The sequence below is a fragment of the Lithobates pipiens genome, unplaced genomic scaffold (assembly GCF_037356315.1).
Source record: "Lithobates pipiens isolate NorthernLeopardFrog02 unplaced genomic scaffold, aLitPip1_a1.2 Scaffold_23, whole genome shotgun sequence".
Taxonomy (NCBI): domain Eukaryota; kingdom Metazoa; phylum Chordata; class Amphibia; order Anura; family Ranidae; genus Lithobates; species Lithobates pipiens.
In genome coordinates this window covers 209,780,523-209,794,642 of record NW_027507785.1, presented here as the reverse complement: position 1 = coordinate 209,794,642, position 14,120 = coordinate 209,780,523, and the positions used below count along the sequence as shown (strand labels likewise).

Below are 14,120 nucleotides of genomic sequence, written 5' to 3'. Positions count from 1 at the left end.
CCTGAGTCCCTGGAATTCCTTGTTGACCACCTGGGCCAGGTTCTCCTTGAGGACCCTAAAGAAAAAGAACATGACACGACAAGGAAGTTATAAATAGATCAATGAAGATATACATTTTGTAAAGGCATGATAAGATTTTTATATAGCAAAGGGAATTCATCCATAAAAATAATTTAAGCAGAAAAGTACTAAGTCAACCATTAACAAATCATTAGAAAAACACTGCATAGCATTACTGCAATTAGTTGAGAAATATTGATGAAGAAATTTATCTTTTAATTAGTTAATTTAGATTTTCTTCTCTAAATTCTTTGTTCATGACAGATTTCATAAACATAACCAGTGTTTAACAATACAGCCATTCTATGTAAAGTTAGATTGATGTGTTAATAGGAGTATTTAAAATATAGTGAAATTGCATTTTGAACCAAACTGTTATTTACAGTTGGGTATATACTTAGTATTAATGTATTGCTATCCTACTTAAGCCTTGCAAATGTAGAAATTTGCTTATTAATATTTAATATCCCAGATAATAAGGTACATTTTAAAGTCATCTATATATTATATCTGTTTTTGGGTTTGTTATACACCACGATAACCCACCCTTATAACATATATTCTTTTGTTAATCGAGTCTTTAGATTAATTTTCATGTTTCATTTTTTTATATTTAGGGATCCCCTGTGAGCTATGATTTGCAGTAATCAGCTTTGGTTTCAATGAAAGAACCCCTTGTATTATGTGTAAGGTTTTCACACACTCTGTTAGGATAGGTGGACAAAAGTTTTATTTCTTGCCTTACAGACTGCCTAATGACAGTATTAAAGATCTTGCTGGTGAACATCCAGGCTCTTTTCTATAAAATTCTCTAAAGTCATTAGAGTGTATGGAACTCCCTTTGCTGGATTTTCCATGAATTTAATTAAATATGTCAAAGGAAAAACAAGCATCCGGATTCACATAATGCCCTGGAATTAAGGTAGAGTAGCGGAAATGATGCACCCCCAATGCAGCAAAGCTTTAGAATGAGATTGTGTGACTCACTATGTGTTTCCATATGTACTGAAATATCTATTTGAATGCCCTGAAGTTTGAAATAAAGTTTACATATGTGCAAAAATCTGGCCAAACCTTAAAAAGGTCCATAGGAAGGTCCTTATTGTTGTCATTGTTACCAACAATTCAACACTTTTGAGCATGCATTGCAATATTAAACCAGAATTGGATCACGTACAAGGTAACTAGCTAGCAGTAATAAATGCATAAAACCACTGTTGCTAGTGAGACATCTGTCTGTTTACACCTAGCCATTAGCCTTTATTGACCCAACTTGCTGAAGGCTGTAAAATACTTCCAACTCAGAGGGGGAGGGGAAAGGGAAAGATAGGAGGGGGAGGGTAAAGATGAGAAGAAGAATAGAGGGGTGAAGAGTGGAACAGAAAGGAGGGAGGCAGAGGACAGGAGACAAGAACGCAGGTAAGTAGAGGAAGAAAGGGAAGAGGAGAAAAGAAAAGAGGAGAGTAGGGGAAAGGAGTGGAGAGGGAAAGAGAAGTGAAACGGAGAGGAGGAGATGGAAAGGTAGAGCATAGGAGAGGAGAAAAGGGGAGAGGACAGAGGAGACAGTAACAGGAGAAGAGAGGATAAAAGAGGAGGGTTTAGGGAAGGACGGGAGGAGAATATGTTGACAGAATCTCTTCTGTCTGTGGATCAAGAAAATTAGAATGTTTTCAACATATAAGAGGTGTTATAAGAGGGATATGGAGTTTCCTTTCCAAAATACTAGCTGATTGGCTGTTACTCAGATCAATAAGTTTAAGTAGTAGTATCCTGAATAGCATATTTGTTCAAGGTCAATAATTCAAGTACTGAATCCAGAAGATCAGTAGGTGAGCCAGGCAACTAGAATTTTAGGAAGCAGTACAGTCAATGGCAGCTTCCATGTTTCTCTCACAGCAGGATAATTTTGAGCTGCAAGAGGCATAGATAAGACTGCAAGTTCAAAGACAAAGACAAAATTATAACATTACAACCGTGTAATATAACAAAAACATACAAACAAGGACTATAGTAATTTTCATAAAGGCAACCCATTAGGTACACACTAAGGGCAGACACACTAAGGACATCAAAGAAGAATAATGAAGGGCAGATGTATGTAAAGCAATTTCATTAACAAGTATAATCATGTTGCATTTAACTGTAGAAAATAAAAGCTAGATTGTGATGGAACATGCTTTTATGAAAGCACTCAGCTGGTTTAACCCATATAAAAATCACTGTATCTGTATTAAAAGCACAACATAATGTCCTTAAGAGCAAGAAAATAACTCCTAAAATTAGACAAAATTAAACAAAATTAAGCTTCAGATGATGCTACATTTTAATCCCCCACTTTACTATGACAACTGGTTATTTAACCAATTTTTACTGCATATTGAACTGAGAGGTAGTCAATTCAACTGCAGCCAGTTCATTAGGATGGTCCACTTTATTTAATGTATTATACGGAAATTTTAGGTATATGAATGGGTTTTCTTAAAGTTGTTCTTTTTCTGTGGTGACCAATCCTGACATTGTTTAATTCATGTAATTAATTTAAGTATCACTGTAAATGGGGTGTGATTTTTTTTTTTTGTACTATTACATAGATTAAACTCTACATTTGTGTCAATACATCCACGGGAGCATGTTTGCAAATGTAAAATGGCAATTTTCTTGGAGAGGATATAGATAAGTACTACTTTTAGACAGCTTTGAGCATACAGTTGCTGCCCAGGATTAAGTTATAAAAATAGTATTATTTTACAACTGAAATTATTATTAAATTGCTGTTACAAGAGCTCTTGATTCAAGAATGTTTAGTATAGAGTATTATGAGAAATAAAATAAATCACATTAAATCCAAGGGCTAGATTGATTCAATATTGAAGCTTAAAAAGATAAATGTACTTTTAAAAAACACAATATCAAGCACATTTGCAAATATAACCCTTTACTGCATATTATTTCCTGTACTTAGAATGGTCAGGACCAGACCAGCTTTAACTTTGCATCGTTCAAATGCAATCTGTCTGTGAACTGCACTAAAACTGAAGACCATGGCTGAGAATAACAAATAATGCATCTCTTTCACACCGGTCTGATTCAATTGTGTTGCTTTACTAAGCAGTAGAGCATGTTTACTCAGCTCAGCAAATCAGAAAAAGCAATGCAACTTTGAATACCCAATCGTGTACAGAGCTTGCATAATTAAAGTGAATCCTTTGCTGAGTCAGTTCCCTCTACCCCTCAAAGTTAGGAGCAAAAATGAATGATTTTTGCAGCACTTTACATATCTTGATATTTCACCTATTTCAAAACCCAGCTGTTTGGCATTATGATTATCTTTTCTATGGACACCTATTGCCACATTAAAGTTTCACAATAAACAATGCATATGCACAGTTCTATTGTATAATACAGTGGAATTCAGTGTGTCAAGGATTAAGTCCAAAATGCTAATTACTAATAAAACTATCCAGCTATCTTCATCTGTCTGTCTAGCAAGGGCAGTCCATCCATTAAGGGCGCATGGGCGCTGCGTCCCCTTTCTATCATCACCAACCCCTATTCATGAGCCTCTTTCAGGATGCTGGACGCATCAATTACAGCGCCGGGGGATTGTTTTGAAGCACCTGATTAGAGCCAGAGGCTCCAAAATAGGGTGGGCTCCGGATGCAGAGCATTGCACTTGGAGCCCACCCAGGTGTGTTAGAATAGCGAATGAATATCCCTTATTCTAACTCAGAATTGCCTCTCTGCCAATCAGAAAGCGTTGGTTCGATATCTCTTTCCCGATTGGCTGAAAGGACAGGCAATCCTATTGGATGCCTAGGAGTAGGAGGAGGAGGGAGATCAACAGGAAGAGGAAGGAATGAAGCTGCCACCCACCAGGCACGCTGCTCACCCACCCAGTTCCTAGATGGGGTAAGTTCGGGGCTTTGATGTCCCGACCATCCTCCGAGGGGGAGTTGCCACACCCCCCCCCCAAAAGAAAAAACACCAGCCACCACTGCTGTCTAGACAACATACATCATAAATACATTACAAATATACTAGTTACCTGTACAATACAGATACTTACCAAGTTACCTTTGGGTCCTGGGGGTCCATCTACACCAGCAACACCCTGTTAAATAAAAGATAAATTAATATGTAACTGTAAAAATGTAGGCTTTAATGCACAATAGACTGTAATAATTCATACATTCTTTTTTTAGTGCCTTTCAGTACAGTTACATTTTATCAGACCAGTCTTTTTAAAATCTACTTTAATTGTGCCCGATTGCCTTCCATGCTCCTCTCTCTCCTATTACTCTGGCTAGTACTTGCCAGTTCATTCATGGTTTGTCCCTTTCTTTCCAAACAATCAATTATTAGACAGGCAGCCTCTTCTTTCTGGAGTTCTGAAGGGTACCCTAAGTTTCAGCTCAGAAAAGCTGAGCTGATTATGTTTCACCTTAACCATCAAATTGCAAGCATGCATCCCTCCAATTGCACAATTATTGTATCCCCCTCACAAGCTACCCTTGATGTTACCCTTGACTTAGCCTTATCTCTGAACTCTTATGTTCAAATCAACCTCCAGTCTCTCTATATCATTTGTTCCCAACCTGAGGTATGGACCAGGAAATGTTGAGGTACACATAAAAAATGTAATTCCAGTATCGATAAATGTAGATTGCTCACTGAGACTAGGCAGCACAGTCCTTGGTGGGTTTGAGCAGGACAAACAGAGTGTTCATTGGTTGCTAGGATGTAGGTAGCCAGCCCACTTGCACCATGAAAATGCATGGCGCTGTCTGGCCCGACCACCTGCATTCTAGCAACTAGTGACACTGGATCACTGAGTGGTGAATAAAATTCCAACAGGGCTGCTACTGTTGATGAGTACACAGCAAGGTGATAGGAAGAGGGGACAAACGTGTAATGTTGGGTTAGATCACTGAATCAGATGAGGGTGGAGAGGAATGAAGAAGGAGGGAGAGGAACAAAAAAGAGGGGACACACACACACAAATAAATGAGTGAGGGTACAGGGGTGGTAGATGAGGAGAAGTGAGCAAAGGGAGTAAAGGCTGCAGGATGCACACACTAGAGGGGAAATGGGACTCATCAATAATGCTGCACTCCAGTACGGATAGTTCCGATATAAAGAAAAATTACTTTGCAGCCCTCTCTCTCTTAATGTGGGTACACCTACCCACATTAGGAGGGAGAGTGCTGCGGAATAATTTTCTATATGTCCATCTCCTTTATCCTTTATTTTCCAATATAACTACTGCAATATAATTCTTTTAGAGTTGATCACTAACAAGACTTCAACCTTGAACATGTTATCATAATACTTTGTCAATACGTATTTATCCCTCCCAAAACATCTCATCTTTTGCCACTCTGTTTATTATTTTTTAGTCTACCTTTGAATACAATTTAAGTAGTTATACTTAGCCTACAAAACATTTCATTACTCTAGTAGCAACTTATTTCTGATCTTATCTATGAATACTCCACTGGTTAAAATCTATTTTCAATGTAACACCATTTTATTAACCATTTACGTACATGTTGTCCTGGAGGGCCAGGGGGACCTCTTGGACCTAACAATCCTCGTTCACCCTGAAAGAAAAAAGTAATATTCAGTCAACTTTTTCCATAAATACATCAAATGTAGTCAGATTTGCAAACTATATCATAGGGATAAATGTATTAGGTTCTTATACCAAGAGTCAGCTCTCACTAGCCATTGCTTTAAAGAAACCCTGTAATAGGAGAATGTATTGGCTGCCATTGATGACTTCTCCTTCTAAAAATGCTTGATGCCTGGCTGTTTTGCATATGCGGTGGCTTTAATACTTTCTGAAGCACAGGCCTAGAACAAATATGCAGATAAGAAGTTCTTTTATCACTGTGCCTTTCTAATCTGCATACCTGTTCATGCTCAGAGAAGCAGTAAGTAATAAATCCAAAGACAACCACTAGTTTTAGAAATACATTACAGGTTTCCTTTAACCACTTCCCGACCAGCGCACGACGATGTACGTCGACAGAATGGCACGGGCAGGCATATTGGCGTACATGTACGTCCAATATTCGTTGCCGCCGTGCCATCGGGAGCGCGCAGCAGGCGGCGCGCTCCCGCACTGGTCGGGACCCCCGTGAGTCTGGTCGCGGGACCCGCGGACTCGATCGCCGCGGGCATCCCCGCGATCGTCTCACGGAGCGGCCGAATGGAGGAAATGCTGTATAAACAACATTTTTCCATTCTGCCTAGCAACTAGTGACGCTGATCTCTGCTCCATGTGATTGGAGCAGAGATCAGTGTACACTAAATGAAAGCCCAACCCCCCCACAGTTAGTAACACACCCCTAGGAACACTTAACCCCTACACTGCCACCCACTGGTTAACCCTTTCACTGCCAGTGTCATTTACACAGGAATCACTGCATTTATATAGCAGTGATTACTGTATAAATGACAATGGTCCCAAAAATGTGTCAAAAATGTCCGATGGGTCCCCCACAATGTCGCAGTCACAATAAAAATCGCAGATCGCCGCCATTACTAGTAAAAAAAAATAATAAAAAATTATTAATAAAAATGCTATAAAACTATCCCTATTTTGTAAACGCTATAACTTTTGCGCAAACCAATCAATAATCGCTTATTGCGATTTTTTTTACCAAAAATATGTAGAAGAATACGTATCGGCCTAAACTGAGGGAAAAAAATGTTTTTTTATATATTTTTGGGGGATATTTATTATTACAAAAAGTAAAAAATAATGCGTTTTTTTCAAAATGATCGCTCTATTTTTGTTTATAGCGCAAAAAATAAAAACCGCAGGGGTGATCAAATACCACCAAAAGAAAGCTCTATTTGTGGGAAAAAAAGGACGTTAATTTTGTTTGGGAGCCACGTCGCACGACCGCGCAATTGTCAGTTAAAGCAACGCAGTGCCGAATTGCAAAAAGTGGTCTGGTCTTTGACCAGCAAATTGGTCCGGTCTGAAAGTGGTTAATCCAATGTAATGACTCACATAGAGAGTTAACTGAAAAGGCCAATACAAAGAATTTATACTCTTATTTTCTTTTAAAGAAATTAAAACATGCTTGCCCTATGAAAAATGCCAAAGTCATTAGCATTAGCTATTTGGAGGCATGCTCTTCCCTTTCACATGTATGTAAACTTGCAAACATCTGTTCATTTCACTGCAGTATATTTTATAAAAATTACTTGATGCAGTTTTGGTGAGTACTTTATATTGGAGACAAGAGCTAAAGGTCTAGATTCATCCCCATAAGTAACTTTGGTGGGCAGAGCAAAGCATGTTGGGGATGTGGCCTGGCGGGGTCCAGGCTAACACTGGCACTTGTTCACACACAGTGGATCTTGTTCTGATGTGAGGCTCCTGGGACCTTTAGCTCTTGTATATTATTGTCTGAAGTGTGGGCGGGCTCCTTCCTGGCCATCAGCAGCCACAGGACTACACTTCCTTGCAGCCTGAGCTTCAATTGTCAGACTGCAGTCCAAGAGATATGGCTCCCAATAAAATTTACAAGAACAAGAGGACCTAATTTGGGGTCCTAACCAATAGATGATGTACTTCTGATCTTCTTTGTCAAGAATTCATGCTTTAGGGATATCTTTCACTGTTTTTGTTACACGCTGACAACCATGGGTGTTCTCAGTGAACATAAGTGACTAGACTCAACATTCTTTTAATCAGTTTGTCAGAAAAGCTTTGATATACCTATTGAAAATATCTAGCTGTCTGCACAAGCCTAAAATGTTTTTTTAATAATTTTACTGTCAAATCTCTTGAAGTGGATCTGAAGGTATAACAGCAACTGCTGTCATTCAAATGATGAAAATATACCTTTGAAAATAACCGGAATTTTATTTTATTTTTTTACTCCTTCTCTTTCCTGTGATGAGATATTACCTTTTTTTAACTTCAAAGAGTTAGATAACTTACCAAAATCCCCATTTAAAAGCTTTTTATATTGTGCAGCTCAGTCAAAAAAAATAGCACAAACTGATCTGCAGCACACTACATAATGGGAACTGTTAAACAAATGTGTCTGTAATGGCAATAATAAGAAGTCTGCTGAAACTTAAGGGGGGAAAGTCAATTATTATCAATTCTGCCCTCTGCTGGTGAATGTTTATTTAATCCATAGCATAATGAAAGTTAAATCGGAACTTCACCCAAAAGGAGTAGATCTGCTCTTCCCCTTCTGGGACAGGTCACATGTGCTAAAAGGCTACAGGACCATTTACAAAATGCAGCCCTGCTCATGCATGCACAGTGGGAAGCAAGCTTTGTAGCCATAAAGAGTCACAGCCAGCTGCACACAGCTAGCATGTCACGTTGAGGACCCGAAGACCGGTGACAAAGTCATCTCCTATCACTTTTTAAGCACACCTGTCACAAAAAAGAATATGGCAACATAGCTGGTCTCCATCTGAAAATTATAGTTATATGGCTATGCCCAACTTTTATACTTCTTATTATAGACATAGATCAAGCATACAGCAAGTGATAGCTTAGAGAAAAGTCACAGCATTTTATATGTATACTTGTTCCAGGTCATTCATTTAGAAGCTGCTGAAGGCAAGCATCAACATTACTGCAAGTCAACTAGCACTTTCAGAAGGAAAGGTTAGCAATGGCAGCTTAAATGTATCTTTCATTACATCATTTGTTAAGTAGGGGAACAATGGGATATAGCCACATGCCAAAATAGGCATGCAGAAAGAACAGAAGTTCCCTGTGCATAGGTCTTCAGTACACACTGAATAAATTAATAACACAGAGCCTCAGCAAAAAATGTGGGACTGTTTCATTCTATGACCTAATTTACTGAATTATAGGAGATTGCTTTCCTAACAAAGTGTACACTTTCCAAAGGGAATCTTTCTATTACTTGGGTGAAGACAACTTGGTAAGATACATCATTAAATAGTTCTCATCTTTGTGCCACTTTGCTGGAGTAAAGTGATTTCAAAGCCATTCAAAATAATTCACTTTCTCTTCCACCCTATTCTACTTGTGCATATATTTTGTATAAGAGTAGATTTTCCCATTGTGTTCAAGAGGACAATCTTCTGTCCACACTGTGCACAAACAGAAGAGGTTGAAAAAAGTTCAAAACACAGTGCCAGCTAAAGCTCAAAATAAAATCTTTTATCGGTTCATGAAAAACAGGTAATTTCCAGAAAAATATACGGAATGGCTGGATTTATGTATTTAAACAGGTCTTTTCAGAGACCAAAAAAAAGAAAAACTGTTGTTTCCAAAACGTCTCTAAAACAAAACTCTTAACGCATTCTGAAAAGCTTCAACCTGAGCTGAACTTGTTGGTCTGCTTAGCGTCTGACCAGCAGGGCCAGATCACTGTAAAGATCACTGACAGGTTGGATTGCTTGGTCATCTTGGATGTACAGTAATAACATCACACATTTCATAACATTAAGGAATATCCCCCCTCCCTAACCCACTGAACTGAGGAACGTGGTTGGTATTTCTGATCCCTAATTGTGAGCTTGGTATATTTGCATTAATAAAATAACTGTTTATTCAAGAAATTAAGCCAAAATTCATGGTTAACCATTGCCCAGTAGTGATGAAGTGTTGAACTTTGACTTATATAAAACCATTAAGGCAGGCCATGCATGGTTTGAATATCGGCCGTTTCAGCAGGAACCGGACAAGATTTAAACTGTGCATGGGCATGCTGAATGTACCAAGTTGATTGAACAATCAACTTGGGTACAACCAGCCTGCCGGATTTTGTTGCAATTATTGCTAGCGCTGCTATAGCCACTAACAAAAATCACTATCTTCTCCCGACAGGTCACATATTTTCATATGTTCTTTATATGGCTGTTTTAAGCATAACAGTGAGACCTTTGACAATGTAAGGGTTACAATAGAGCTTTAAATGATTCCCCCCATCAGAAACGCTTCTGCATGTTACACCAAGTTAGTTGTGAAAATGTGAAGCTATAAAGTAAGAGTTCTGTGTAAAACAGATTAATGTGTCACTCACAGGTTCACCGGGCAGCCCTCTGGGTCCAACCTCTCCATCTTCTCCCTGTTACACAAAAGAAAAAGCTGTTTCTACTGTTATTTAAACACACAGCACGTAAAAGCAGGACAAGCAATGAATGCCTGTGTTTGTCAAATTGTAAAATATATGTTGTAGTATATAACCTTTTCCAAGATGGATAGAAAAGGCTAATTTAAGAATCAACTCTAGGAACTAATGTTAATGTGCTGGCTGGATGGGATAAGATTACATATTGTTATCTGTATAGATATATTCTTACCCTCTCTATATAAATATGAATTGATATGTTAGCTATTTAAAAGTGTCTATGATTGAGTATTGAAACTGTTTCTGTCTATAGTTTGTAAATCTATAAATAGACAGTAGTATAGACAATACGGCAGCCATGTTTATTTCTCTACTAAGCCTCCTCTTTCATTCCAGGTTTAACAGAAAGGATCAATAGGCTCTATGCCCTTTGTTGCCAGAGAAAATGTAACCTTTGCCCAGGCTTTGGGTCAATTGCAAAACATTGGAAGCCGCGTTTCTTTTAATTATATAAAGTTAGGGGTAATTTTCTACTTAAACCAATAATGTTGTTTGTTAATGCTTGTATGCGCCCTTTATACATGACATTTTAATAAAAAGTCAATTTCAGATTTTATGAGGATCTGATCAGCTGGCAACATGGATAATCATAATTGGATAGGACTGTGTGCTGAAATTAAACACACTGATGACTAACCATTGACTGCACACACTTGTAGACAGTAACCATTAGCCATAAACATTTTCACCCATGAAGGTCAACACCTAAGTGATTTTAAAACAGATGACTAATGTCAAATCTTGTTTTTTTGTCATTGATCTGCAAGATATTTTTTATGTGAATGCAGTTTATATATTTTGTTCGGATAGTACCTATAGCTTCTTCACCTTGCATGTGAGTGAACTTTTGCTTTTTTTTATGCTATTCAGAATCTTACAGGCCCTTAAAAGAAGTTTATAACCTGCATTAAAGAATATTTAAACCTAACATTTCATATGTAATTGTATGAAAAAGTATCATGTTCTCTGTGTGAAATCTCTTTGTGTGAACTCCCTGGTGTTTCTGCCAGTCCCTCTGCTTTCCTAATAAAAACTGACCATACAAAGCAGGAGAACACACCGTGTTCAGTTTTCTAGCTATGCTGGGAACTCATTATGCTCTCTTCCAATAATCAGACTTGTCCTGACATGCCCCTTCACACAGACTTTCACTGGGAAGATCAGTGTGCTGCTGCTTATCCTACCCTAGCTCTTATGCAGCTGAGAAAAGAGGGAACATGATCACTTTTAAAAAAGATTAAAAAAAAACATTGCAAATACCCTTTTTCCATCTATATACAAATGTTTTGCCTTTCATTTCTATTTTTAACTGAATGGGTTGTTTTACAAGGTGATCATTTACAATAACTTTAAAGGAACTGAAACCATTCAGTGGTACATCTACTTGGGTGTAGTGGTGCATCTTGTGTGGTACAATCATATTAATCAGTTGCACAGCATATAGGCTAGTGCCTATTGTCATCAGGGTTCTGTAGTGAACCAGAGGGATGGCGTCTTCCGTAATTTGAACATACAAAAATGTTCAAAAACACACTTCTAGGAGGAGGAAATCTTTGTTGTTATTCAGATATCAGTTAGAAGAATATCACCATTAAGGTCAGTGCCTAATGTCATCAGGGTTCTGTAGTGAACCAGAGGGATGGCATCTTCCATAATTCACGCATACAAAAATGTTCAAAGACACACTTCTAGAAGGAGGAAATCTTTGTCGTTATTCAGACATCAGTTGGAAGAATATCACCAATGTTGAGAAAGAAACCTTGGCATGGTTCCAAACTTTGGGTGGTGATATTCTTTTCATTGATGACTGAATAGAGGTAAAGTGTGCAAGTTAAAAAGTTATATATTTGTATGGTCAAAAGACCCTATACTGGCATTAGCTCAGTTCTCAATGGCTCAGAGGTTGGGCACTAGATTAACAATCCCATTTTATAAAAAATACATTATTTTAAACCTTTTTTGGTCTGTAAGATATGGATTAAATATGTAATTATACAGAAGCTTTATTATTTAAGGCTGCAACAAACACTGTCAGCAAGTAGATTATCCTACTTAAAAAATGTAATATTATTGTGTCCAATTATTCTAGACCACATTTCCTTCTGATCCATAATAATTCAGTCATTTAGCATATTGCATGGGTTTACCTGCATTGAAAAAAACATTCTGGACTACATGAAAGATAAGACCTGTTGAAAGAACTAAATGTATGCAGTAAGAGCTTTCTATAGTTTTCTTATGAAAAGGGAGGCAGTACTGTGCAGTGTGATGTCTGACACTGGCAGAATAGGTAAGGGTCATTTTATATCAAGAGAGCTTGGATTTTTTGTAGCTTACTAGACATTTTCTTCAAGCAGCTTGTGTTTATTGGTTATAGCAGGTGTTGTCCCTACTATTGTTTCTATATATGTCTCCCTGTGCTACTTGTGGTGACAGCTGCCACACTTCCTAAGTTTATGGCACCCTGAGTGTGCATCACCCCATGATTGGTCAGCAAATACCTAGTTCTATTTCCTTTATATAAAGGGACAGGTCCATTGCATTATCATGCCTAGGTGTGACATAAGAAATCAATACAGATGGAAAAATCAGAAAGATTGTTGCTATAATATTAACATAATATTGGTGACTGGGTAGTTCCAATGTAGAATAAAAAGCAAATAAAATGTAAAAGTGCTAGAGCTCACATAGTTACTTACAAATCACTACATTGAGAAAAGGAGCTCAATCTGTTTAATGAACAAAGAGGTAAAGAGATAAAAAGGACATGGTTAAATTGTTTTACCCTGTCTCCATCTTCACCAGGTGAGCCAGGTGGGCCTAGAGGACCTCGGTCACCCTACAACGACAAACAAAATAGAGAAGAAAACCTTCAACAAACATAGTTAAAAAACAAACAAACAAAAAAACATACAAAATATACTAAATAAAATTAACGTTTCTTTGCTTTTACTCTTAAAAAGAACCACAGAGATATGATGGTCATCATCCAACCCTACAGACTTCAGCAGAATCATACACTGATCACAATATGCACCTTCTGATTTCAGCATTCCATCCTGCCATTGACACTTCCAGTCTGCGTGGCTGTCAGGTGAGCATGGCATGTGGGAATGGCATTACTTTATGGTAAAATCATTTCCTGAGGTGAAACTGGCATGGTATGGCTATAGCCACACCTGGACAATATAAACACAGAAAATGAATAATATTAAGTGTATACATGATTTCAATGAATGTATCCTTGATGCAAAGGAACTTGTCACATCATTGCATTTATCAGTGCACTGTACAATATATGTTCAGTAAATAAATAATGATAATAATAACTATTATTATTATTACCACTACTAATAAATACTCAGACCTATTAAGCTGCACTTAAAATTCCAGGTCCAAGCCCTAGTGTGGTTTTTATTTGGCATCCCATTTCTTATATCAGGCATGCTTCTGACACACTCTTATGTGTACCTATGGTGGCATCTTCAGATGAAATAATGTTGTTGCAAGGGTGAGCAGCTCTAACTAGAAGAGCTGCTAATTCTCAGTAGAGATCCCTTGATTTCACATCTTCATATGCAAAATTTATACAGTAGCTAACTTGCCTCTCACCATTCAGAATGATACAATATCTGATTGTTTTAGGCTTAATGGGAGCCATTGTTTTAGGGCAATCCACTGGTGATTAAACGTTTGATCTTGACAAAAAGATCCTGTAACCACCAGAAATACTGCTTACTTTTTTGTGTCGCTCAATAAAATATGTCCTTTAAAATGGTGCTTTTACGTGATTTTGACAAAAAAGGCTGACATTGTTGGGACTCTTGCTTCTCTATTGATTATTGGTCAAAGTGCCAGCAGTCATTTCCAAAATTCCAAAATTCTGATTTGTGCATTGCAGTCTTTTAACTGATG

The 14,120-nt window shown here is 37.7% G+C and overlaps 1 protein-coding gene across 7 annotated transcripts in view; it reads right to left on the bottom strand.

Moving 5' to 3' along the window:
• COL11A1 (collagen type XI alpha 1 chain) overlaps positions 1-14,120 on the bottom strand; it is a 260,086-nt gene that overhangs the window by 106,664 nt on the left and 139,302 nt on the right. For all 7 annotated transcript variants that reach the window (XM_077452794.1, XM_077452798.1, XM_077452796.1 and 4 more), the window contains 5 exons: positions 12,991-13,044; positions 10,098-10,142; positions 5,607-5,660; positions 4,127-4,171; positions 2-55 (listed from right to left, as the gene is read on the bottom strand). In XM_077452794.1, coding sequence (XP_077308920.1) covers positions 2-55; positions 4,127-4,171; positions 5,607-5,660; positions 10,098-10,142; positions 12,991-13,044 — 252 coding nt within the window. The remainder of the gene's footprint in view (position 1; positions 56-4,126; positions 4,172-5,606; positions 5,661-10,097; positions 10,143-12,990; positions 13,045-14,120) is intronic.